Below are 27,919 nucleotides of genomic sequence, written 5' to 3'. Positions count from 1 at the left end.
ATTCGATTAATTGTGCACACATTTTGTCAGGTACTGGAAATTATACACACATAATAACTGAAATAGGAGATCAAACTGTAATAATAACTGACAGTGAAAAATGTATGACAATTCATTTATTGTTAAATCAACTTTATACATGAACCACGGGTACAATTATTAAACTAAATGGAATACATTGTATACATATACACATTATTAGAGCCATTTTTAGTATACAGTGTTCATTGTGGTAACTTTAATACAAATGTGTTTAAAGTAAACTGTGACATTACTAGTAAACGATTCAGGCTTAGCAAAATAGCTTTATAATCAGCGATTACAATTATTCCGCATTTATAGTAATAGTTTTGCCCTTAGCATCATCAAATCTATCCATCGTTCTAATGTCCATCATCATTGTGATGCCAATGGACATAATGATCAACAAGATTGTTGTGACGAATAAACCGGACCAAATTGGGACAGTCGTGAAGCCAACACAGTCATAGGCGTCACCGAATTTACCACTGGCAGGTCCATCAAAGAAAAGTTGAATCTGAAATATATTTCATTTAAAAAAGAGTACATATCACTACTAGGCTGTTCAATAAGTTGTGCGGTTCTATAAGAGAGGTGAGATGAAAAGTTCGTAGGCTGACACATAGATGACACTACTGGTATTAAATCCATATGACTTTAAGTCAGCCCTAAGCTTCAAAAGATGTGTGTATAAATTTCACAACTGTAGAGCTATTAATTTAGCAGATATAGCATTTTGAGTGAAGCAACAAGTTTAAAAAAAAATGGATAAAACGGAATTTTGTGTCTTAATAAAGCATTGCTTTTTGGCGAAACAAAATGCTGTTGAAGCCAAAGCTTGGCTCGATAAACATTATTCAGACTCTGTACCAGGAAAATCAACCTTTGAGAAATGGTTTACTAAGTTCAAACGAGGCAAATGAGCACCAAGGACGATTCACGAAGTGGAAGCCCCAAAGAGGCTGTTACCGACAAAAACATCAAAAAAGTCCACAAAATAATTTTGGATGACTGTGAAGTGAAATTGTTAGAGATAGCTGAGACTCTCAAGATATCAAAGGAACATGTTGGATATATTGTGCATGAATATTTGGGTATGCGAAAGCTCTTTGCAAAGTGGCTGCTGCGAGAGCTCACAATAGATCAAAAACAACAACTAATTGATGATTCTGAATATTCAGAAGCTCTTCAATAGTAATAAAACCGAATTTTTGTGTCGATACATTACAATGGATGAAACATGGCTCCGTCATTTCACACTGGAGTGGACTGCACGTGATGAACTGACTCTAAAGCTTGGAAAGACGCAACAGTCCTCTGGCAAGGTTATGTCATCAGTATTCTGGGATGCGCAGGGTATAATATTCATCGATTATCTTGAAAAGGGGGAAACCCATTAACAGCGACTATTACATTGCGTTATTGGAGCGTTCAAAGGACGAAATTTTGAGAAAAACACGGCCCTATTTGAAGAAAAAGAAAGTATTATTTCATCAAGACAATGCACCGTGTCACATATCAATGAAAACGATGGCAACATTTCATGAATTGGGCTTCGAATTGCTTCTGCAGCCACCATATTCACCAGATGTGGCTCCCAGTGACTACTACCTGTTCGCTGACCTCAAAAGAATGCTCGCTGGAAAGAAATTTAGCACCAATGAAGAGGTAATCGCCAAAACTGAGACTTATTTTGAGACTAAAGACAAATTGTATTATAAAAATGGTATGGTATTGAAAAGTTGTATGAGCACTTTTATCTTTGTATCGCCCTCAAAGGTAACTATATTAAATATTAAAATCAAATTTTATCCAAAAAAATTCTTTCTATGTTAGAATACGAACTTTTCAGCCCAACGATTATTTGTACACTATTCGTATGTGTGTTAAGTTTAATTTTAATCTGTCAGTTCATTTTTTGTTTACAAGCCATTTAATATCAATGTGTCACAGTATTTTTTACAATGGAAACCATCAACTTTTGTGCAGTAATTAAATTTTTATTTTTGGAAGGTTTCGAATGGAATTTCAAATTCGAGCAATATCTCGGTCTCTATAGCACACAGAAATCTCTAAGCGTTTCTTAGAGATTCCAATACAGTAGAACCCTGATTATCCGTACTCCTCATGACCGAAGGGCGGCACAGATAATTGAAAAGCACGGATAATCCGAACATGTATTTCTTATGTATATAAGACATATGTACCTACCATACAAAATAACAGAAAAAAATAAATCTTTCATTATGAGTCTCTCTTTCGTCATATAGAGTTTCTGTCAAGTGATTTACGATGACGCTATTTTGATAAAACCTTAAAAACGCAACTTGAGTAATAGAAAATCATAGCACGGATAATCCACACCCGGATAATCAGGGTTCTACTGTACTTGTAATTCCAAGAAAAATATTTTAAAAATTCAATTCAAATTCTTTTTTGCTAGAGTGAACTACTTTGGGAGAACTCTAATATTGTAAAGGCTAATAGCATATTATATATATTTGCGGAACACTTACTTGAAAATCTTGTAATTTTATGCTGAATCCATCAGTGGAGAAGTACTGGTCACCACAGTGGTAGGAAAATCCACTGACAGGAGCATAGATGCTGGCAGTTGATTTGAGAACCAATGGATTCTTTTTCTGAGTATCATTAGAGAGGAATGCTGTAATATTCTCATATTGCTCCCAGTATCCAAAACTAACGTTATTTGCGAATTTCATCCTAAAAAGTTTATTATTATAATAAATAAATGTTCGATGTATTTGGCTGTGTTTCTGGACAAAAAAAACTACATCAAGAACAAAACCCTTGTGGACAAATTCATTTATTCAGTTTGTTTTTCTGTAAGAAAAATTGTATTGAAATCAGCGCAGTCATACAAGTCGATGGGAGATTAACCAACGAATATTACATTCAAAGAGGCATCAGAAAGGTATGCATTATGACCCCGTTTTTATTTAATATCTACTTGGATATAATTTTCAAACACACTTTGCAAGATAAAGACTGGAGTGAAAATGAATGATGAACAGCTAGTATTAATCTTATTTAAACTATACTTACTCGAGATTAAAATCAGGGCATCCTAGGTTAAGGACAAGTATTCCTGTATCGTTCGTAACTGTTAAATTTAGATTAACTTCTTTGTTTTGTACATCACCCCTAAAACCAAATAAAACATTTATAAATGACACTGGAACTGAATATTCTTGAAAACTCTTAAAAAATTTATTCTAACTGCTTACATTGTGTATGCTGAATTTGAGATATATAGATATGCATTTGTATCATTCCTGAATTTGTCTGATACTTCTTCAGCTGTCTCTCCGGCTTTAGCAGCTTCAGCATTTTCTGCCACCATTAATGATCTTGCTTGTCTAGATTTAATAACTTCTTCAGATACAACCTAAATAATAAATTCAGACTCGTTAAAGTTATTTTTTACTTTATAATGAATAAAAATTTCAAATGACAGTAACGCCTCCTTATCCTTGGACAGTGATGACAGATGACTTTTGCATGATGGCCGCTTTCGATTTTTAATCGATAGTTATCAATATTGAATAACTACTAAATCGGTAAAGTTTTGATTTATTTTATATGAATATAATTATTACAAATACTACAGAATTTCACTTTTTTACATAAATTTAATTAAAAATAACGTAAATTTTGCACAATATTTTTAATAATAAAAGTACATAAATATAAATTTTAAGTTTACTCAAATAATCGATTACTGCCATCGACCACTTATTCAATCTCCGTTAATTTGATTAATAATCGCGGCAGGTAAAGTACACGGTTCTAAGACATTACTACGGTTGCCCAGATCGACTAACCAATGAACATTAAGGGTGCGATTACGTCACGAGTATACTGTAATTTGAATCGTAATATGATTTTTTTTTTCGAATCCTGAGAAAACTAATAAGTATTTTAGAAAAATTTAAACGCAGAATGAAAGATTACGTTATTACCAAGGGCCGAAAGTCTCTTAGAGTAAATAGAATGAAATATTTGCAATTAAAAATCACACTTCCGTTTTATTTTCAGCCCTGTAACTTGTTAAAATAATATTATAGAAGTTTTCAGGGACTTTCGGCCCTCGGTAATAATGCAGTCTTTCATTCTGCGTTTAAATTTTTCAAAAATATTTTGTTAGTTTTCTCAGGATTCAAAAAAAATGAATACATTTAAAACACACTAAGAATTTTGACATGCGTCAAAATTTTGAATTTTGCTCCTTCCCCTTAATCGGTATTTTTATGTCTTTGGTGTATGGAAAATAGTCAAGATAGTTAAGAAATAAAGATGTTTAGTGGATTATAATACCTAATTATGGAAAACTGTTGATATTATTTATCCATGCAATATTTACGGAAATCCATTCTACACTTAAAATTTGTCGATGAATTTCCATTAATACTGGATTAACTATTGAATACATACTATATCCTTAGAGATCAGCTAGGATTTTGTAAATTAGAATTATTTGTATAATTTATTGTAAGAATTTAAATAATATCATCATCATCATGTAGCGCTAAAACCCTGGGTGGGTCCTGGCTGACTGTACAACTTTCTTCCAATTTCTTCGGTCTTCCATCAACCTACGGTCAAATGGAATGTTCATTTTCCGGAGATCTGCTTGGATGTTATTTCTCCATCGCATTCTGGGACGTCCAAGTGGTCTTTTGCCTGTAGGAATCTCCTCCCATACCAGTTTTACACGTCTTTCGTTATGAAGTCTGTGCACGTGGCCTGCCCATCTTAGTCGCTGTGATTTAATTTCTTGGACAATATCGGTGTCATTGTAAAGTGCTTTTAATTCGATACCAATACTGGTTTGTGTTAATGTCGTGGTGAGGTCCGAAAATTTTTCGTACAAAAGTATTTTTCGTTCAAAACGTCTGAGCTTTTCTTCGTTTGATTTGGTCATGGTCCACGTTTCGCATCCATATGTTAGTACTGGTCTGACGATGGATTTATAAATTTTGATCTTCTGATTGGATTCTGTCTTTTATTTCTTCAGTAACATCGTTATCACCTGTGATTACGGCCCCCAGATACTTAAAACGTTGTACTCTTTCGAAATTGAAGGTGTTGACCGTCACATTTTGTTCTATCCTGTCTCTTCGTGTCGTTTTATTTATACACATATATTTCGTCTTCTCTTCATTAATCCTCAGCTCTACTTCGCTTGTTGCTCCTTCCACCTTGTTGAAAATGGCTTTTGTGGATAGGATGGAGTCTCCAACGAGATCAATGTCATCTGCGTAAGCTAGTAATAACTTGGGACCTTGAACCGATAGCAGTTCTGTGCTTATTTCGGCCGACTTCATGGCTTTCTACAGCCTAATAAATTTAAATAATAGGTACCTAATAAATTTGGCCACACTACAGCCTGTACCTGGCATTCTAAAATGACATCAACATTATTATTACGTTAATACATAATGAAATTTTAACGTTTTAACCTACCTTATAAATATACAGCGTGTCTACTTGAGTTGGAAACATATGGGAAACTTTTTTATTATTAATTTTACGAAAAAAAGTTCTGCATGCCCCAAAACCTAAGATTCAATTATCAGATATCAAATTTTCTCAATATTATACGAGGTATGTCAAAAAATATGAATTTCGGCTAAGGGTAAAGTACCTTTATTTCTCTCAATATCGAAAATTCTTATTATGAAAAGTTGTTTGGAAATAAAAACCAAGCTCAAATATGTAATTACATGCTTCTAATTGGAAAAAAATATTTTCCAAATTTTTCTCAAATTTATTGATACTAACTTCGTTTTTATTCATTACACATACGATAACTCTTTTATTATTACTTTTACGAAAAAAAGGTATTATTTATAAAAATCTCTGTATGTCCTAAGACCGAAGATTCAACCAACAGATATGACATTTTATTAATTTTATACGAGTTATGTCAAAAAATATGAATTTCACTCAAGAGTAAAGTACCTTTATTTTTCACAATATTGAAAACGGTTATTAAAAAAGTTGTTTAGAATTAAAAACTATGTGTCAATATGCAATTACATCCTTCTAATTGAAATACTGTGAAATATAAAGGTGCTATAATATTGAGCGAATTTCATATTTTTTGACACACCTCGTATAAAATTAATAAAAGTTGATATATAATGGTTGTGTTTTAGATTTTAGACCATGCAAAGTTTTTTATGAAGAATAACTTTTTTTCGTAAAATGAATAATAAACGAGTTATGATATTTGCAATAATTAAAAACGATGTTGGGTATCCATAAATTTGAGAAAAATATTTTTTTTTCAATAAGAAGCATGTAATTGCATATTTCATCTTAGTTTTAATTCCAAACAACTTTTTATCATAAGAATTTTCGATATTGAGAGAAATAAAGGTACTTTACCCTTAGCCGAAATTCATATTTTTTGACATACCTCGTATAATATTGAGAAAATTTGATATCTGATAATTGAATCTTAGGTTTTGGGGCATGCAGAACTTTTTATAAAGAATAACTTTTTTTCGTAAAATTAATAATAAAAAAGTTTCCCATATGTTTCCAACTCAAGTAGACACGCTGTATATTCTTATTTAAACTCCTACAATAGGTACGATCTACAACTTTCATGAATAATTCAAAATTTTACGGGAAACAACACCAAAATTACAAATACAAAAATATAAAGTAAACTAGGATATACCTATAAGATAAAATGTGTATTATTTGTCTTATTATATTTAATAATAACACAAATAATACACATATATACACAGTGACACACATTCAATGATCGAAAATCATTTAAAAATATGGGATTGTGTATTCTTGTGACGTAAAGTCAAAAATATAAGTCTCCCCACCGCCGTCGGACAAGACAACCGAAGTAAAGTCTAATAACCGTGGGTAAAGTAAAATTCTTTTTTCAGTACAATAAAGTATTACTTTACTGCCGCAGCTGAGGGCAAATGAGTACAATAATGAATGACTTTAGTGACGGTTGGCGATAAAAATTATTATGACTTTTACTTCAATTTTTACAGACATGATAATTATTGTTGACATACTTAAACAAAAAATGTAGAGATGACAGACATTGAAAAAAGAAAATCAATAGATGGATATTTAGAGCAAGCTAAATAAAGAGTAACACCACTTTTTAAGATGTGGAAAAATTTTCATCTTGTAACAGTAGGTAAACTCTAAATACCTATTTGTCACTTATTGGTAGTCATCAGTATCATATATTAATTTCTGTTCGCTTTTTTACAGCCATTCGCTTAAGGTCATTCGTCCATCTTATTTGACGTCTGTCTCTTCTTCTCCTACGGCGCTACAGCCCGAATTGAGCCTTGGCCTCCTTTATTTTTGCCTCCACCTTGTTTGTCTGTGGCTGCTCTTTTCCATACACGGACTCCTAAAAGGGCTTGTGTGTCGCTGTTTACAGTGTCTTCCCAGCGCTTTCTTGGCTTTCCAACCGGTCTCTTTCCCTGCATTCTAGCATTCTGTGCTCTTTTTGGTCGCCTATCCTCTCCCATTCTTGTCACATATCCGGCCCATTGCAATCTTTGTATTCTAATGAAGTCTGACAGGGGTGTTTCCTTATAAAGTTTATGACTAGTCTGTCTCTACTTCCATTATTTACTCTTGATCGCCATTCAAAACTTCGCTTCATCCAACAGCTTTCTTCGATTCTTCCTATATATCCCGTCCAGTACCATTATAACATGGCAATATTTTGGATTAGGTCTGTTATTTTTGATCATCTTCTTATTTCTTCATTAGATTTACGATCGCTGAGCTTAATGTTGAGCATTCTATGTACCATAGTAGCTCTCTGAGCTACTTGAAGTTTGTGGACTATGCTGTTTTTGCTGTTAAAGTATTTGGTTAGTTTGATTTGTCTCCAATCAGAATTGTCCTCATTAGTGAAATTTCGCTAGGTGTGTTTTAGCGCTGGGTCACGCTGGGTTGAAACAATGTCTCAAAGTTAAAAAGGAGTGCTAAATATAGTTTAGAAGAGCAAGAGGGACGGAAATACATAGTATCAACTGAAATTAATAGAATTTCACCAAAGCTCACACAAAAGTGATGAAACCTTCCATTATTTTGCCTTCGGTAAGAAATGATAAATGGACATTTAGATGGTAAGATGTTTACAGTAAATCTAAAACTGATACTTACCCACGATGTGTGGTGAGCAGTGTACATTCCCAATACATTGTCGTTAGTGTTTGCAAGATCTTCGTAAATTTTAGATATAGCAGCATCTTAAATTAAGGAAATATTTCAACAGTTTAAATATAACTGAATAACTATTAAGCACGAATAAAATTTTAGTCTAAAATTGTGTTGAAGAGTTGTTAATTGCTATGCGGTATGTTAACAGGATGTAAAGCTGTCTCGCCTACTTTTGGGCACACTGGGTAAACTAAATGAGCAGTAAAACTGAGCCGCCAGACTTTCTTCCGGGTCTCCTTGGAAACACGTTACAAACAACTATCCAACAAACAAAATGCAGCTCTTCTACGAACCATCTGACAAAGAACAAATATACAGTAGTGTGACAAAGTCCAATTACTCGTTTGTCGTAAGAGATACGAAAAAAGTCATTTAGGTAAAAGTTGGGGCACACATAGTACCATAATTTAAAAATATTTTCAAATATACAGGGGCTTGCGTATTAACAGGGTGACACAAACTTATGTTTTTTTAAATAGAACACCCTGTATATTTTTACAATTTTGGATTCTCCTCAATGTTTCCTTTCTTAAAATATATGGTTTTGTAATATTATACGAGGTAGTTTAAAAGTTAATTACGTTTTTTTGTTAATTTCGTAGCAACATCTACACCCTGTAGAATTGTAGTGATTTGACATCAAATTTTTATTTTATCTTCCGACGTTTTTAATGTAGTCTACTATTGTTAAAAATTAACAGTATAGCGAAATGTTAAATTTTAGTATACAGGGTTGGTCGAAACTCGGAATGAGTATTTTCTTAGTTTTCTTAAATGGAACACCCTGTATTTTAGTATTGTAATGAAATGATATTTTATGGTACTTTTTTATTTCTTAAGTATTCCCTATACCTAAGTACTTTAATTTGTAAGTTATTCGTGATTCTTTAAGCCAAACATTAATTGCAAGAAAAATTACGTGAGATTTTATTAGGTGGCCGTGAAAATATCCAATCCAAAATAAATTTTTCGAAAGAAAAATACATAATAATCTAGTCTGATCCTTAATTTATTAATATTGGATTTGATATCCAAATACATTCGTAGTTAAGGTTGTTGGTGCTTAAAATACTAATCAAACATACAAAATTCTCCCTAGTTGGCTATGACTATGACACAAAATTTGCTTAAACATTTGACATTATACTATTTATATATTTTCAGTTGATTTGTTACCATTACTAATATTCATTTTTCTAATGAGGAACTGATTAAAATGGCTTTGTGCTAGGAGAGTACTTGCAATAAAAATTTATCATCAGCAATTCCCTGATAGACGGCAACCAAAAAGAGAAACTTTTGAAAGTATACTAAAACGGTTTCAACAGACTAGATACTTAGATTGTAAGAACGGTTGTACAAATATGCAGATCCTCAGTGACACTAAGGATTACATTTAATTACTGTTTTCTTCACTTACAATAGTTTTTGTTCGATCAGATTTATCGTAATCTAAGTGTCCAGTCCGTTGAAACCGTTCTAGTATATTTTTAAACGTTTCTCTTTTTAGTTGTCGTCTATCAGGGAATTTCTGATGAAAAATTCTTATTGCTAGTAGCACATTTTTGTTATACTCCATTAGCACAAAAATCTTATCAGTTCCTCATTAGAAAAATTCATATTAGTAATGGTAACAAAGCAACTGGAACTATAAAAATAGTATAATGTCAAATTTTTAAGGAAATTTAGTGTCATAACCGACTAGGTAGAATATTGTATGTTTTTATTAATATTTTGCGCACCAACAATCTTAACTACGAATTTATTTGGATATCTCATCCAATATTAATAAATTAAGGATCAGGCTAGATTATGATGTACTTTTTTTCGAAAAATTATTTTTTATTGAATATTTTCACGGCCACCTAATAAAATTTCACGTAATTTTTCTTGCAATTAATGTTTGGCTTAAAGAATCACGAATAACTTACAAATTAAAGCACTAAGGCATAGGGAATGCTTAAGAAATAAAAAAGTACCATAAAATATCATTTCATTACAATACTAAAATACAGGGTGTTCCATTTAAGAAAACTAAGAAAATACTTATTCCGAGTTTCGACCAACCCTGTATACTAAAATTTAACATTTCGCTATACTGTTAATGTTTAACAATAGTAGACTACATTAAAAAACGTCTGAACATAAAATAAAAATTTGATGTCAAATCACTACAATTCTACAGGGTGTAAATATTGCTACGAAATTAACAAAAAAACGTAATTATCTTTTAAACTACCTCGAATAATATTACAAAACCATATATTTTAAGAATGGAAACATTGAGGAGAATCCAAAAATGTAAGAATATACAGGGTGTTCCATTTAAAAAAACATAAGTTTGTGTCACCCTGTCAATACGCACGCCCCTGTATATTTGAAAATATTTTTAAATTATGGTACTATGTATGCCCCAACTTTTACCGAAATAAATTTTTTTTTGGTATCTTGTATGACAAACGAGTAATTGGACTTTGTCATACTAATGCCCCACCCTGTACCAGCAAGCTTCTTTCTTGCAGAAAACAACATTGGTAAATATAACCATAGATCAGGCAATACACACTGCTGACGACTTCCAATTGAACAACTGAGGTCGAATTTCAGGCTATAGAATAGTAGCCTCATTTCATCACCCACAATATGGAATTGCCACCTTCTGTAGAAGAGACATAAAAAGTGTTAGCACCATACACTCTTAGTCATCTCAAGAACTCTTTATGCTGGTAACTTAAAATCACAAAAGTTAAAGTATACAATGGGCAGAGCTCAACCATCTTAGACTCCTATACAATGCAAAACAGACGACTACTTTTTTTCCGTCAGGAAGAAATAGGAAAGCAACCGGTTTAGATTGAATTCCTAGCGAAATAATGAAACTACTCGACGAATACTGCAGATAAGTTGGGTTGATCGGCTAAGAAATGAAATAGTTTTACACTGAACGAAAAAGAGCTCAAAAACAACAAAAATAATAAAAATCAGAAGGTTACAACATTTTAGCCATGTAATGAGACATCCAGATAGCTATAATCTTCTATACCACATGATACAGGGCAAGATCCCCGGAAGAAGAGGTCCAGGCTGAAGAAGAACACCCTAACTTCGAAATATCTGAGAGAAATTTGTTTCGAACTGCTGTAAACAAAATTATTATTGCCAATATTAATACCAATGTTAGAAACTGGACAGGGTACTAAAAGAAGAAGAAAAAGAATCGTTTTCATGGATAATTTCATCTGAATACAAAATTTTTGAGTTAAGTATGGAAAGCATTAATTATTATCCCACATGTCAATCCTATGGGTGCACATCTTATTCAACAGTATAACTGTTGATTCCAGGTGTTGTCAGTTTGTTTTCTACTGGGGAGTGAAATTATATGCCCATAAAACTTATCTTTAATCTAGTTAAACTTATGTGAATCATTACAGACCACATCCAATGTGTTTATCAGAATCTCTAAAATGAATTTAATTATATCTTAATTATTGATAATATCCAATTACTTTGTTACATCTAACAATAACATGAGTCATACCAATTAAATTGAATAATAAATATGTATTACAAACAAAAACAGATAAAAAGAAATGTAAAAATTACAGAGGTATAAGCGTTATTGGCTCATTGTGGAGGTTGTACGGTAAATTGATAAAAGAAGGAATTGAAAACCAATATGTTCATATCGTTTAACCTTGAAGAGATGTTTACTGGAATTTGTTCTCTGAAAGATAAATTGAGCTCTGGTCCTGATGGCATTCATTCGTTTCTTTGCAAATATTATTTAATTGTTCTCTTGAAACTCAACAATGTCCTAACTTCTGGAAAGACAGTTACATTATACCAATTCACAAAGGTGGTTCGAAACAAGATGTAAGAAATTACAGACCAGTTTCGATCCAGTGAGCAGTTCCGAAATTGCTTGATAAATTAATTGCTCAAAAATTATCTTGGTATTGCAAAAATTTATTCATTGATCAGCAACATGGCTTCATAAGTGGAAAATCGACAATTTCAAATCTCATTATTTACCACAATCATCTAATTACTTCAGTCGAAAATGGTCAACAAGTTGATGTTATACACTCCTGGCCAAAAAAACCGGGACACCTTAAAAATGGATCATATTTGATGTCTCGAATCTCCTCAACCTGTTGTCCGATTTTAGTGATTTTTTAATATGTTGTAGCCTTATTATCTAAGAATATGGATGTAGTAATAGTGTTGCTGAACAGGTAAATGTCATTGTATACCGGGTGTAAAAATAATACTGTGTTTTTTCCTGAAAGTTTGTAACACCCTGTGGAATATTCTAGCATTTAAAAAATATTGAAATTAAAACTCAGTTGTAGCCCTAGCCTCTCTTAACATTCTGCTTTTTGACTCATTCACTTATGTTGGGTAATGAAAAAGTTAGGTACTTTGACAAATAGCCGTGTTCTTCATCAATATAGGGTGTTTCTAAATAAGTGCGACAAACTTTAAGGGGTAATTCTGCATGAAAAAATAATGACCGTTTGATTTATAAACATATGTCTGCAAATGGAAATCTCCAGGCCCTGACCAAATACCATCAGACTGGCTCAAACTTCTGGATGACGACAATGTCTCACAACTAACAAACATTTATAACCATATATACGAGACTGGCATGATGCCACAGATATGGTTAGAGTCTACATTTATTCCACTCCCAAAAAAGCCTAATACATCATCATGTAAAGACTTTAGACTAATTAGTCTCATGAGCCACTCTCTCAAGCTACTTCTTAAGATAATTCTTAATAGAATCAAGCAGAAATGTGAAGAGACAATGGGAAACAAACAATTCGGTTTCAGAGAAGGATTGGGAACAAGGGAAGCTTTGTTCTCAATGTTAACATTATTTCAACGATCATGGGAAGTACAGAAACCAATTTACGTCTGCTTTATAGATTTTGAGAAGGCGTTTGATAGAGTTCAACATAATAAATTGTTTGAATATCTAGAAATGATTGGAATAGACGATAAAGATCTGAGACTTTTACAACATCTATATTGGAATCAAGAAGCTTCTATTCTGGTAGACGGCAAAGAAACAGACAAAATTTGCATTCAAAGAGGTGTCAGACAGGGTTGTGTGTTATCCCCAACTTTGTTTAACGTATACTCAGAAATAATTTTTAATGATGCCTTGGAAGGACAATGTGGAGTTCGAATCGGGGGAGAAACTATTAACAACATCAGATATGCAGACGACACCGCGATCATGGCTGAAAATATCGAAGATCTTCAATTCCTTATAGATCGAGTCACTAGAGAATGCTCCAATAACGGACTTAACATAAATGCAACAAAGACAAAGTTACTTGTGGTTAGTAAACAAGACGTCGGCCCTATGCAACTAATTGTCAATGATGAATCAATAACAAAAGTTAACCATTTTAAATACCTAGGATGTTGGATAAACGAGACACTAAATCCGGATAAAGAAATTAAAACTCGTATAGAAATTGCAAGAGGAGCATTTATGAAACTTAGATCTATTCTGAGCAACTCTCAGCTGAACTTACAACTAAGAATCAAGTTCCTAAAATGTTATGTGTATCCTGTATTACTATATGGATGTGAAACCTGGATCATGAAGGTTAACATTATGAACAAATTAGAAGCCTTTGAGATGTGGTCGTATCGTAGAATGCTCAGAATATCTTGGGTTCAACGCATTTCAAACAGAGAAATCTTAAACAGAGTAGGTCAAGGCGAAGGTGACTTAATGAAGATGATAAAAAAGAGAAAACTTGAATATCTGGGGCATATAATGAGAGGTAGCAGATACAGGATGCTGCAGTTAATACTCAATGGAAAGATCGACGGAAAAAGAGGAATTGGTCGAAAGAAATATTCATGGCTCCGAAACCTTCGTCAATGGACTGGCTTATCAGCAGATCAATTGTTACATGCCGCACAAGATCGAGAACGATATCGGCAAATTGTTATAGAAGCTACCCACGCCTAAAAATTTGGGCACGGTACTTAAAGAAGAAGAAGTCTGCAAATGCTTCGTTTCCGAGATACCGGGTGTTCAATTTTTTCTTACACTCTGACGATTTAATTCTTGCACTAAAACCGGTTGAGATATGCAAATGAAATTTGGTAGGTTTTAAGAGGCAGTCATTGCGCATTTTTTGACGTACAATTATATATTTTATATTCACCATTGGCGTGCATACAGGTCATAATACCCGGCCATATTACCTGTATGCACGCCAATGGCGAATATAAAATTTTTAGTTGTATGTCAAAAAATGTGAAATAACTACCTCTTAAAACCTACCAAATCTCATTTGCATATCTCAACCGGTTTTAGAGCAATAAATAAATCATCAGTTTGTAAGAAAAAATTCAACATCCCGTATCTCGGAAACGAAGCATTTGCGGACATATGTTTATAAAGCAAACTGTCATTATTTTTCATGCAGAATTAGCCCTTGAAGTTTGTCGCACTTATTTAGAAACACCCTGTATTGATGAAGAACATGGCTAGTTGTCAAAGTACCTAACTTTTTTATTATCCAACATAAGTAAATGAGTCAAAAAGCAGAATGTTAAGAAAGGCTACAATTGAGTTTTAATTTCAATATTTTTTAAATGCTAGAATATTCCACAGGGTGTTACGAACTTTCAGGAAAAAACACAGTATTATTGTTACACCCGGTATACAACGACATTTACATGTTCAGCAACACTATTACTACATCCATATTCTTAGAGAATAAGGCTATAACATATTAAAAAAATCACTAAAATCGGACAACAGGTTTAGGAGATTCGAGACATCAAAAATGACCCATTTTTAAGGTGTCCCATTTTTTTTTGGCCAGGAGTGTATATTCAGTTTTTTCAAAAGCTTTTGACCGGGTTAATCATGAGCTATTATTATTCAAGTTGGATGTCTATGGATTTCCGTCTTACTTCATATCTTGGTTGCGCAGCTTTCTTGTTGGTAGAACACAAAAAGTCAAAATAAAGAACTATTTTTCAAATAATATACAGGTTTCTTCTGGTGTTCCTCAGGGTGCTCATCTAGCCCCGATTCTTTTTAATTTGTTCATTAATGATGATTTGAAAATGTTTATAACAGTTCAAGACATAAACAGTTGTTTTAATCTTCAGAACGACTTTGATGCATTGAGCAATTGGTTATCTTGTAACCTTCTCCCATTGAATCCCAATAAATGTCATTGAATAAGCTTCTCAAGAAAACAAACTCAATTAAATTACGACTACTATTATGTGAACAATGATGTGTCTTTAATTCGTGTTACTGAAATAAAGAAACAAACGTTTCTGGCTACTACCAGAGGCGTACGACGGGGGAACGTGAATGTTTGACCCTTCCCAAATTCTACGCCACTGGCGGAATTGCTATTTTAGTGCATTTTTTGATTCTCCAATACTTTATATGTAAATAACGGTTCCATGACATCTCGCAATGCGACAGTTCGTAACCGGACAATTGGTAATGGACAATTCGTAACAGCGACAGTTCTTAACTATACAAATTCGTAACGGACAATTCGTAACGTCCAAATTGAATTATTCTGTTTATTTTTGTTAACGTGGAAACTAACTGTTATTAGGTAATGTTATAAATGAAATTATGTTTATCAATTTAATCAAATATAATAATAATCAGTATCAGGATAAACATTTTTAAGGCATTTCATATTTCGTGTTTCAGAATATAATAAAAGTATTTAAACTAAGTATTAAAGTATTTAAAGGCATCCCTCTTATCAACTATAACCGTTGATTGAATACCCCAACGCTATAATCATTCACAAGATTTATTAGAATAACAGATAATTATAATCTTTCCTTTACAAAAATGTTTATTTAGATAGAAAGTTGCGAATGTCTAAAGACGCTTGTCGGCTTAAAGATTTCACGAATTACTTCATTAATCCTTTGTCTACGCGTATGCAAATTTAAGGAACAATAAGAGGGATAAACTTTTAAACATATTCTTAAAAGTTTGTATGTATCTAAATATACAGCGTGTCTACTTGAGTTGGAAACATATGGGAAACTTTTTTATTATTAATTTTACGAAAAAAAGTTATTCTTTATAAAAAGTTCTGCATGTCCCAAAACCTAAGATTCAATCATCAGATATCAAATTTTCTGAATATTATACGAGGTATGTCAAAAACTATGAATTTCGGTCAAGGGTAAAGTACCTTTATTTCTCTCAATATCGAAAATGCTTATTCTGAAAAGTTGTTTGGAAATAAAAACTAAGCTCAAATATGCAATTACATGCTTCTAATTGGAAAAAAATATTTTCCAAATTTTTCTCAAATTTATTGATACTAACTTCGTTTTGATTCATTACACATACGATAACTCTTTTATTATTACTTTTACGAAAAAAAGGTATTCTTTATAAAAAGCTCTGTAGGTCATAAGGCCGAAGATGCAACCAACAGATATCACATTTTATTAATTTTATACGAGTTATGTCAAAAAATATGAATTTCACTCAAGAGTAAAGTACCTTTATTTTTCACAATATTGAAAACAGTTATTAAAAAAGTTGTTTAGAACTAAAAACTATGTGTCAATATGCAATTACATCCTTCTAATTGAAATACTGTGAAATATAAAGGTGCTATAATATTGACCGAATTTCATATTTTTTGACACACCTCGTATAAAATTAATAAAAGTTTATATATCATGGTTGTGTCTTAGATTTTAGACCATGCAAAGCTTTTTACGAAGAATAACTTTTTTTCGTAAAATGAATAATAAACGAGTTATCATATTTGTAATAATTAAAAACAATGTTGGGTATCCTTAAATTTGAGAAAAAAATTTTTTTTCAATAAGAAGCATGTAATTGCATATTTGATCTTAGTTTTTAATTCCAAACAACTTTTTATCATAAGAATTTTCGATATTGAGAGAAATAAAGGTACTTTACCCTTGACCGAAATTCATAGTTTTTGACATACCTCGTATAATATTCAGAAAATTTGATATCTGATGATTGAATCTTAGGTTTTGGGGCATGCAGAACTTTTTATAAAGAATAACTTTTTTTCGTAAAATTAATAATAAAAAAGTTTCCCATATGTTTCCAACTCAAGTAGACACGCTGTATATTCATTAAATTGATAAACATAATTTCAATTATAACTCAGTTAATTCCCGCGTTAACAAAAAAACAGAATACTTCAATTTTCACGTTACGAACTTGTATAGTTACGAACTGTCGCCGTTACGAAGTGTCGCCGTTACGAGTTGTCCGTTACCACTTGTCCGGTTACGAATTGTCGCGTTACGAGATGTCTGGTCACGGTAAATAACATACCCTTCATTCGTAACCATAAAGCCATTAGTTTTCGAGATATTTGAAGCTAAAAACGAAGGAGCATAATACATTAACCAAAATAAGTGTGCCTTTTCATTTTTAACTTGAAATATCTCGAAAACTAATGACTTTATCGTTACGAATGAAGAGGATATTATTTGCATAGAAAGTATTGGAGAATCTAAAAATTATGCTAAAATAGCAGTTTCGTCAGTGGCGTAGAATTTGGGAAGGGCCAACCATTCACTTTCCCCTGTCGTACGCCTCTGGTAGTAGCCAGAAACGATTATTTAACATAATTTAGTAGGGTGTACAGTGCCTACACTTTCTGCCAAGTATGACATGGATATGTCAAATTATTTTAAAGTATTCTTTTTTTTTAATAATTTATTCTTTATTTAAAACTTTATGAACTATGTATGCCCGGTACTATAAAACTATTGGCATATCGTTATGATACTTGGCAGAAAGTGTAGGTACTGTACATCCTACTAAAATATGTTAAATAATCGTTTCTGCCTACTACCAGAGGCGTACGACAGGGGAAAGTGAATGGTTGACCCTTCCCAAATTCTACGCCACTGATGAAACTGCTATTTTAGCATAATTTTTAGATTCTCCAATACTTTCTATGCAAATAATATACTCTTCATTCGTAACGATAAAGTCATTAGTTTTCGAGATATTTGAAGTTAAAAATGAAAAGGCACACTTATTTTGATTAATGTATTATGCTCCTTCGTTTTTAGCTTCAAATATCTCGAAAACTAATGGTTTTATCGTTACGAATGAAGAGTATGTTATTTACATAGAAAGTATTGGAGAATCAAAAAATGGCAATAGAATAGCAATTCCGCTAGTGGCGTAGAATTTGGGAAGGGTCAATCATTCACGTTCCCCTGTTGTACGAGTCTGGTAGTAGCCAGAAACGATTATTATTTAACATAATTTAGTAGGATGTACAGTGCCTACATACACTTTCTGCCAAGTATCACACGGATATGTCAAATTATTTTAAAGTATTCTTTTTTTTGAAATTTATTATTTATTTAAATCTTTAAGAATTATGTGCCCGGTACTATAAAACTATTTGACATATCCTTATGGTACTTGGCAGAAAGTGTAGGTACTGTACACCCTACTAAATTATGTTAAATAATCGTTTCTGGCTACTACCAGAGGCGTACGACAGGGGAAAGTGAATGGTTGACTCTTCCCAAATTCTACGCCACTGATGAAACTGCTATTTTAGCATAATTTTTAGATTCTCCAATACTTTCTATGCAAATAACATACTCTTCATTCGTAACGATAAAGTCATTAGTTTTCGAGATATTTGAAGTTAAAAATGAAAAGGCACACTTATTTTGATTAATGTATTATGCTCCTTCGTTTTTAGCTTCAAATATCTCGAAAACTAATGGCTTTATCGTTACGAATGAAGAGTATGTTATTTACATAGAAAGTATTGGAGAATCAAAAAATTGCAATATAATAGCAATTTCGCCAGTGGCGTAGAATTTGGGAAGGGTCCACCATTCACATTCCCCCGTCGTACGCCTCTGGTAGTAGCCAGAAACGTTTGTTTAACATAATTTAGTAGGGTGTACAGTACCAGCACCACTTACCAAATTTCGTGTTGTTGTCCCATGCCTGTCAGGAAATATTCAAAAATAAATAAAATACAAGTTTAACTTTGACATCCTGTATTTTGGTTATCATCAACTTTTGTACTAAGGTAAGTTAGCAAAATCGACCTATTTTAACCTCAGGAATCTAAGGTTAAGATATGGCCTATTCTTTACCAAACACCCTGTATTTGTAATTCAACAAATTATAGAGAAAAAAACAACCAGAAATCATTCTGGTGTTTGTTGACCTAGAGAAGGCCTATGACACAGTACCCTTAAAAATATTGTTTGAAATATTGACGAATGCATGCCTAAGTAACTCATACATCAATAGTCAAGAGAAATAAGGTTTTTGTCGGGACATTTGAGCAGCCAGGTTGCAAATGGGTTTTTTGGGTACTATATACCTAATACATTATAAATACAAAAATGCCCGTCACAGTTCGGACGAGAATTTTAGTTATTAACAAATAAGGCTACGGCTCCACGGGCGAGAAATTGACGCTAGCAGTAGCAGTAAAATGAACTTAGGGTTCCGCGGAACGGAATGGGAATAGCCGAACTGAACCGACTACGCACAAGTCGTGTAGTCGGTACAGTTAGGCTATTCCTATTCCGTTCCGCGGAACCTTAAGTTCATTTTACTGCTACTGCTAGCGTCAATTTCTCGCCCGTGGAGCCGTAGCCTAAGGGTCAAAAATGGCAGTTTTTTCGTTTAAATCGCTACAGGTAAAAATAGGGTTATTAAATATCTTATTTAGATTATTCATCTTTTAGTAGATGAACAAAGGTGTAAAATAGCAGTTTTTGAATTTTGGTCCGATCATTTGTTGCTTCGCTAATTGTAAAAAAAGACTAAAATTTCGAAAATAAAAAATTTGCTATAACTTTTGCGAAAATGAACTTAAGACTTTGATATTGCAGTAGTTGAGTCAACCACTACATATAATGCACAAAAAATTTCAAGATTATTAGACGATTAGTTTAAATTTTATTTAATTTGTTTATCTCAAATAGCTTTTTTTGCAATATTATTGTTCAGAAAATAATAATGATACAGCAATTCTGTGAAAACCACATAAAAGAAGAATACTTATATTTTCAAAATGTTTAAAAAATCAATAAAAAGTCATTTTTATCATTCCGAAAACATTTGACTAAAGTAGAGACATTTTTGGCTTCTGAATAATTTGAATACCTTTGTTAATATTGAATGTAGAGTAAATCTACTTTGGGATTTTAAAAGCTAGTATTTTTACACGAATTTAAAAAAAAAACTTTTTGCCTAGGTTAATTACGGTCAAAGTTAGCCACTTTTATTATTTAATTCACAGTTACTTTTGTATACATAGAATTCTCCTGTACCAGTACTAATTACCATACTCCTCCGAAACGGCTTGACCGATTTTTATAAAATTTTACACATATATCCTGTAGGACTGAGAAGAGGTTTTAACCTATTTTTGATACCCAGAAGTTGTAAGGGGGGTTGCCCCTGACATTTTTTAAAATTTTTTTGGACAAAATTGTCTATCTTAATTTTATATTATGTCTCATTAAAAAATACATACAACCCTTAATTTTAACTCTTCTATCCCCAACCACTATTTTTTAATAGCCATCTATATATTTACATCTATAAAATTCTCCTGTCAGTGTTAGTTGCCATACTCCTCCGAGGCCGCTTGACCGATTTTTATGAAATTATATAAAATATGTATATTCGGTATGTCTTAGAATCGGTCGTAATCTATTTTTCATATCCCTGAGTGATAAGGGGGGTTGCCCCTAACATTTTGTAATGTTTGGTGGGCATATGTATACATAACGTACTGTACAAGACTACGAGTACTTACATGCAAATTAAAAAAATTATGATCAAAATCGATCAACAACCACCGGAGATATTAATCGCAGCATATGTTTGAAAAATCAATTTCATTTTTTGATTGCACGGATTTTATTATTTCCCCTCCACCTACCACGAATCTATTTCGTTAGGACGTCATTTTTGAAGCTTTATTAACCACTCTGTTGAAGTTCATAGTTTACTCAAACTTTTACACATAAACTATATACCTTGAACTTCAAAATAGCGCAAGTTAGGTTGCTTAATAGTTATAAACAAAGTAGCTGCGAATTAAATAAAAAAAGTGGCTAACCTTGACCGTAATTAACCTAGGTGAAAAATTTTCTTTTGAAAATTCGTGTAAAAATACCAGCTTTTCAAATCTCCAAAGTAGTTTTAGTCTACGGTCAATATTAACAAAGTTATGCAAATTGTTTATGAGCTAAAAATGACTCTATTTTAGTAAAATGTTTTCGGAATGATAAAAATTACTTTTTGATTATTTTTTTTAAATACTATGAAAACATAACTTTTCTTTTTTCATGTAGTTTCCACAGAATTGCTATATCGTTATTATTTTCTGAACAGTGACATTGCAAAAAAAAGCTCTTTGGGATAAACAAATTGAATAAAATTTAAACTAATTGACGAATCGCCTTAAAATTTTTTGTGAATTGTATGGACCGTTTGACTCAGCCTTTCGTGCAATATGAAAGTCTTAGCAAATTTTTTATTTTCGAAATTTTAATCTTACTTTGCAATTTCCGAAGCAACAAATGATCGGACCAAAATTCAAAAACTGCCTTTTTAAACCTTGGCTCATCCACTAAAAGAAGAATATTATAAGATATTTAATAACCTTATTTTTACCTGTAGCGATTTAAACGAAAAAACTGCCATTTTTGACCTTTATTTGTTAATAACTAAAATTCTCGTCCGAACTATGACGGGCATTTTTGTATTTATAATGTATTAGGTATATAGCACCCAAAAAACCTATTTGCAACCTGGCTGCTCAAGTGTACCGAACATGGTATATTTTTGCCTTATTTCCCGGGAGTACAACTCCATAGCGAACATGTACAATGCAAAAAATGCCGTTAAAATGGAACATAAACTTTCAGATGCCTTTCCTGTCACAAAAGGCTTAAAAGAAGGATGTTCTTTGTCCCCAACTCTATTCAAAATCTATATTCAGGAAGAAATCTATATTAAACAACTGGAGGAGAAAATGCACACGAATGGGAAACAAGTACATAACAAATCTTTCCTTCACAGACGATCAAATGATTATGGTAAATGGCAAGAAAAAGATGGATTATATGACTCAAAAGTTAACCGAACAATACAAAAGTTGGGGACTCACGATCAATATAAACAAAACAGAATATCTTAGAATAAAGGACGATGAAAGAGACCTACAACTCTTGATTAGAGATAGGTATAAAAAAAAAGAATGTGTGTGTACTTTGTACGCACGTAAGAAGTTATACTTCTATTATTATGATTTCAAGGAAATTAATATACTTAACAGGTTATTTGTATTTTATTTAAATATTAAACTAACTTTCTTACCTACCACTTTTAAAATTTTTTTATTAAAACGATACCAAAAATTAAAAAAAAAAAAGAATATGAATCATCCGGGATTTGAACCCGGGACCTCTCGATCTCCGATCACACGCTCTACCACTGAGCTATATTCCCTTTGTTTTGACAGGTTACAAGATTTCTCATACATACTGACAAATTTAATAGACCAAGTGAAGTATACAAAAATACTTTAAATTAATATACTTACTATTATTATAAAATATCTTATTCCCGAGGAAGACAAATCCAAAGACACAAAAATTATAATAAATAATACATTTACTAAAAACACTAATATATCCTTTTAATGACTTATTTGTGCTGACAGCGCTGATACATACATATCTTGAAAGATTAGCAACGAACTACATACTGTCTGTCTGCGCATGCGCCAGGGAATTATAAAATTTCACTCTCGATCGTAAAGAAGTATAACTTCAAAAATGCGAAGAATTTAAATATCTAGGGAAAGTTATAGCGAATGAAGGAACATTGAAACTGGACATCCAACAGAAAATATAACAGGACCGAAATGTGGTACAAACACTAAACTCGTTACTTTGGCTTCCTAACATTAGTTTTGATGAACTATGGCCAAAACAGGTCTTAAACTATGTTCCATGGAATAGAAGAGGGAGAGGAAGACCAGCATTGGAATGGAGAGAAGGAATCAGAGGAATAATGAGAGATAGAGCCATAAATGAAGAGGAATGGACCGACTGGAAAAGGTGGAGATCAAAATGAGGGATGCGGCAGAGGCTGTAGACCCCCGTACATACTTAATATAAGTAGATATTATTTTAATATTATCGTAAACGAATATTTTGTAATTGAAAAATTCACTCACCATGCCTTTTCAACATATCTGTTCGGCTTTCAGAATCCTTAGCATCGTTAAGGTTAACAATAAGTATATCAGTCTCTGGAATTTCGAAGTTTTTACCAAACTTGTCTAGAGGAACTTCAGTAACTGTAACATCCAGATGTTTTAAAGCCTTGATGGGGTTTTGTACATATGGTAAATAAGAAACTTTAAATGATTTTGTAAGTTTTGCTAAATTAGAGTATGTCAAACCTCTCTCATCCTTTTGAGCAAAATCTTCTGGACTTAACTGCAAAAAAAAAAGTTTTTTACTACCTATATAATAAAAAAATTATTAAAAAAATTAACAAAATTTTTGAAATGTTTAGAAAAATGTTTTATCTAGACAATTGAGGCTATGCATTCAACAAGGGCGAACTCGAAAATCACTGTTTCACCATATTTTTTGGTAAGTCTGCACATAAAAGAACCTTTAATAAAGTTCAGATTAATTTCTGCAAAAAGTATCAGCAGAGAATTAATACAAATGCTTATGTGAGTATATAGTTCAATGAAGTGATGAAGTCCGTTGACTGAAATATTTCAAACCCATAACCAAATACTAATAATATTTGTTTTTGTATTTTATTTAACATGCTATGCATCTCCGCTACGGAGGTTGGCAATCATCATAGCTATTTTAATTTTTGAGGCAGTAGCTCTAAATAGTTGTTTTGAGCTGCATCCAAACCATTCTCTCAGGTTCTTCAGCCATGAAAGAATATCAAGAATATCAGCCATATACATATCAAGTCTAACTTTAGTCAATTTTATTCAAAATCTAATTTATTCTATTAACTAATTATTACTATTATTATATATTACTGACTATTAAATGCATGGCAAAAATGCGATGAGTCGCCTAACTAAAGTTTGGCATCTATCTAAAGACATCTATCTCTCAAAATATCAAGATGAGACTGGTGAAAGCCCTCGTATTCTCAATATTTCTATACAGGGCAGAGACTTGGACTCTTCACGCATGTGAGCGCCAAAAATTGATGCCTTTGAGATGTGGTGCTGGAGAAGATTGCTGTTGAGACTAAAAAAATGCTGTCTAATTTGCCTGCAACAAATTCTGCAATTCTCCGGTCACATGGTTTGCAGAGGTGACAATAGTTTGGAGAGATTGTTTCTGGAAACGTCCGGGGAGAAGATCAAGAGGACGATCTCCAACTAGATGGTCCAACCAAATTAAGAATTCAGCTGGAAACTCATTCTGCGAAGCTCTTAGAGCAGCTAAGATAGAGACCAATGGAAAACAATTGTTAGGAATATTGGAAGAAATCACGATCCTCAGTAATGGGGAAACGACAAGAGAGAGAGAGATTAAATGTGTAACAACACCAATTAATTGCCCAAAGCTGAATAATCATGTGAAACAGAAACACTGGATAGCACATGAAACCCATCAAATAATTGAGAATAGAAGAAATCTTTGTCAAAGTGGTGTACATAGTGAAAGGAAAAAAGCTAGTTTGGGAAACCTCAACAAAGAAAGAAAACGACATAAACAACAATACTATCACAATATATGTACAAGATTTGGGCAGCCCTTAATCGAATTAGAAAAAACTGTGGAAGATGTGCCGACTGCCTCTACAGATGGGGTAAACTTTCCTCGCCTTCTTGTGACTGCGGTGTTGCAAGATAGATGATCAGACACATAGTTCAGGACTGCCCACTCAGAGCATACCGAGGCGACCCTACAGACTTCGTAATGGCAACCAAAGGGTCAATCGAATATATAAAGAACTGGACATCTATTTGTGTGCATTGTATAATGCATACATCTAAATAATTACCTATTTTGTGATGTAAGCCATACGCTAAATAAAAAAAAGTAAAATTCCCAATCCTGACACAAAAATGTAAATCTTGGACTGTTACGCTTGTTTCACATTATAAGAATTTCGACTGTGCGATGGTTAAAATCTACATAGTGGCTTGAGCAACTTTCTGCCTTCACCGCTTGAAACATTCGGCGAAGGGAGAAAGATTCCATATGATTTCCCGAGCCACTATGTAGATTTTAACCATCGCACGGTCGAAATTCTTATAATGTGAATGAGCCGTAAGACAGGCAGAAAGAACAAAAATAGATGCCACTGAAATGTTCTTTTGGAAAAGAATGTTACAAATTCTGTGGATCTACCACACGACAAATAATTCAATTTTATATGAGCTAAACATCAACAAAAGGCTCTCCAGCAAAGTCTATCTCCAAGAATTAAAATACTTTGGATATATTATGAAAGCGGATATGAAAACCCTTCGAAAAATCAATGGTAAGACTCTATGGGACAGAGCTAGAAGTACAGATATATGACTGAGATGTAAGGTGGACAACATTAATAACTGTGTAAGAAACAAAAGAATAGAATGACCACATAAACTGAATGACAACAAATCGAGTAATAAGGACAGCGAGACATGGTTCCCCAATAGGAAGAGGATCAGTGGGAAGACCAAGAAAACAATGAATGACAACTTACTAGAGGCACATTGAAAAAACAGAGAGTCATTTCTATACAAGAAGAAGTAGAAGAATGTTATGAAAGCGGGCACTGAAAACATGGAAAGATTTATTATACAAGGAAATGGATCTACCAAATTACAGAAACATGCAAAAGGGATGTATAAGTTAAAAGAAAAAACCAGAGACGAAGGTGTTTGAAGATGCTCCTTATGTGATGGATAAGTTAGTTGTTAAAAATATTGATCTAATAAGAGAATTCTCGAATTTCATGATTTATGAACAAATAATTTGAAAGAATGAAAACTTAGCTCTCGAGAAATCATTTCTCAGATATATATTTACTCAAAACGCCTTCAATTCTTTGTTCATATCTATATTGTTTTAGAAAACCGCTGTTTCAGACAGAATAGCATAAATTGACAAACCAAATCACAAAGATATTACTTTTTAAAAAGTGAAATCCTTACTAAGGTTTTTATGTTTTATTCTTTCTAATTCATCTAATTTTGAGTTAGTAAGTTATTGAGAGTTCAGTAATTTGTTAATGTCTGACAAAAAGGAAAAACCTCCGTTAACCAAAACAACAGACAGTTTCGATAATTTCGTCAATAAAAAGTAAATTTTCATCGTAAAACAGAAACAATTTGATGTCAATTTGTCAACAGTGCTCGATCAAATCAAATGAGGCAAAACCTTATGACAAACATTACGAAATCATCTCGTAGTATTTTAACTATTTTGGTTAATGGAGGTTTTGCCAAAGAATATAGACCTTATGGAAGGGTACTGCCAGTAACGTTTCAGCATATAATTTTGTGCACCAACTGAGTAGGTTGTGCATGTGGCCTGACAATGACTATGGTATTTTCAAGGGACAAATTAATAAACGTGACCATCTGTTCCATTCAAACTCTTCTTCTAGGAGAGTATATATTCTTTGGTTTTACTGTATGTATAATTGAAATCAATAATTGTATGTATAATTGAAATTGTTTTTTTACGCCTTGTTTTCATTAGTAGAGTTGCAGTCGAGTAATCTGGGTAAGTACTAACTATCTCTGAAGTTCTACCAAAACAAATATAATTGGTCAAGTAAGCACTAGATTATGTAGAGTTAAACAGCTCCTTGCGCTAAAAAGCATTCTAGTGTACTGGACGGCTGTACTCTACTAATGAAAACAAGGCTGTAATGCTAAAAAATATATGATAATCTGTTTGCGGGACGTTAATAATCGAGTGAGGCTCAATATTTGTGAATTTCCAAGGTAAAGTTAAAGAATACTTACAGTTTGTTCAGCAAATAAGACTATCAATGGATCATCTTTCAAGTACTGCTCTATATTTTCTTTAAAAATGTCTTGACTAACTTTATTTAATGCAGGAATATGCTCGTTGGTTCTAAAAAGTTAAAAAAATGAGTTTAGCCCAGTAAGTCATGGGGTTTTGGTGGTAAAATCATATGATCAAAGCACTTCTCAAAAAAGGCTCAATTCATTAAAATATTTTATCAATACATTCCAAACGTTGATTATTGTTTAAGACCTTAAGAAAAAACATAAATAATATGGCAAAAGGCCAAAAATGAGATAATAAAAACAAAAATACTGATACCTTTTATTTGACCAAATGAAACATGGGACAAATTCTGTAGACTGGACTAAACTAAATAGAAAAAACGTTGCTAGAAAGAACAATCCACTTTTACTCGCACTCATTTTTGGAAAATTTCTTGTAATTACGGTGAAAAGAGGACAACTAGAATTGATCACGTGAAAATTTGGAGCAGCCCAACATTTGACAATCAGATGTGATGGTGACGGCCTGCGCTTGATTTTACTCAATTGACATTTCATTTACTTCCCTCAACTAATTG

General features: G+C 32.6%; 1 protein-coding gene across 1 annotated transcript; it reads right to left on the bottom strand.

Annotated features, from left to right (window-relative positions):
* Window positions 1-101: 101 nt before the first annotated feature.
* Window positions 102-27,919, bottom strand: LOC114343773 (V-type proton ATPase subunit S1). Its single transcript, XM_028294617.2, has 8 exons — window positions 27,658-27,919; window positions 27,333-27,444; window positions 23,553-23,817; window positions 8,215-8,300; window positions 3,270-3,430; window positions 3,088-3,186; window positions 2,538-2,745; window positions 102-538 (listed from the first exon to the last, which is right to left on the bottom strand). Exons 1-8 carry the CDS (start codon window positions 27,897-27,899, stop codon window positions 326-328), a joined length of 1,386 nt encoding a protein of 461 aa, XP_028150418.1. The 5' UTR covers window positions 27,900-27,919; the 3' UTR covers window positions 102-325.

The sequence above is a fragment of the Diabrotica virgifera genome, chromosome 10, assembly GCF_917563875.1.
Source record: "Diabrotica virgifera virgifera chromosome 10, PGI_DIABVI_V3a".
Classification (NCBI taxonomy): domain Eukaryota; kingdom Metazoa; phylum Arthropoda; class Insecta; order Coleoptera; family Chrysomelidae; genus Diabrotica; species Diabrotica virgifera.
The sequence above is the reverse complement of the archived record's forward strand: the minus strand, read 5'-3'. Positions and strand labels throughout refer to the sequence as shown.

What these genes read in the sequence shown, in the direction of transcription:
- LOC114343773 (XM_028294617.2), bottom strand. Translation starts at nt 27,899, where the DNA reads ATGAAATGTCAATTGAGTAAAATCAAGCGCAGGCCGTCACCATCACAT. An exon ending in AGATATGTTGAAAAGGCATG is followed by an intron (nt 8,301 to 23,552) that starts GTGAGTGAATTT and finishes CCTTAATTTAAG; the next exon opens with ATGCTGCTATATCTAAAATT. An exon ending in TAAAATTACAAGATTTTCAA is followed by an intron (nt 539 to 2,537) that starts GTAAGTGTTCCG and finishes AATATATTTCAG; the next exon opens with ATTCAACTTTTCTTTGATGG.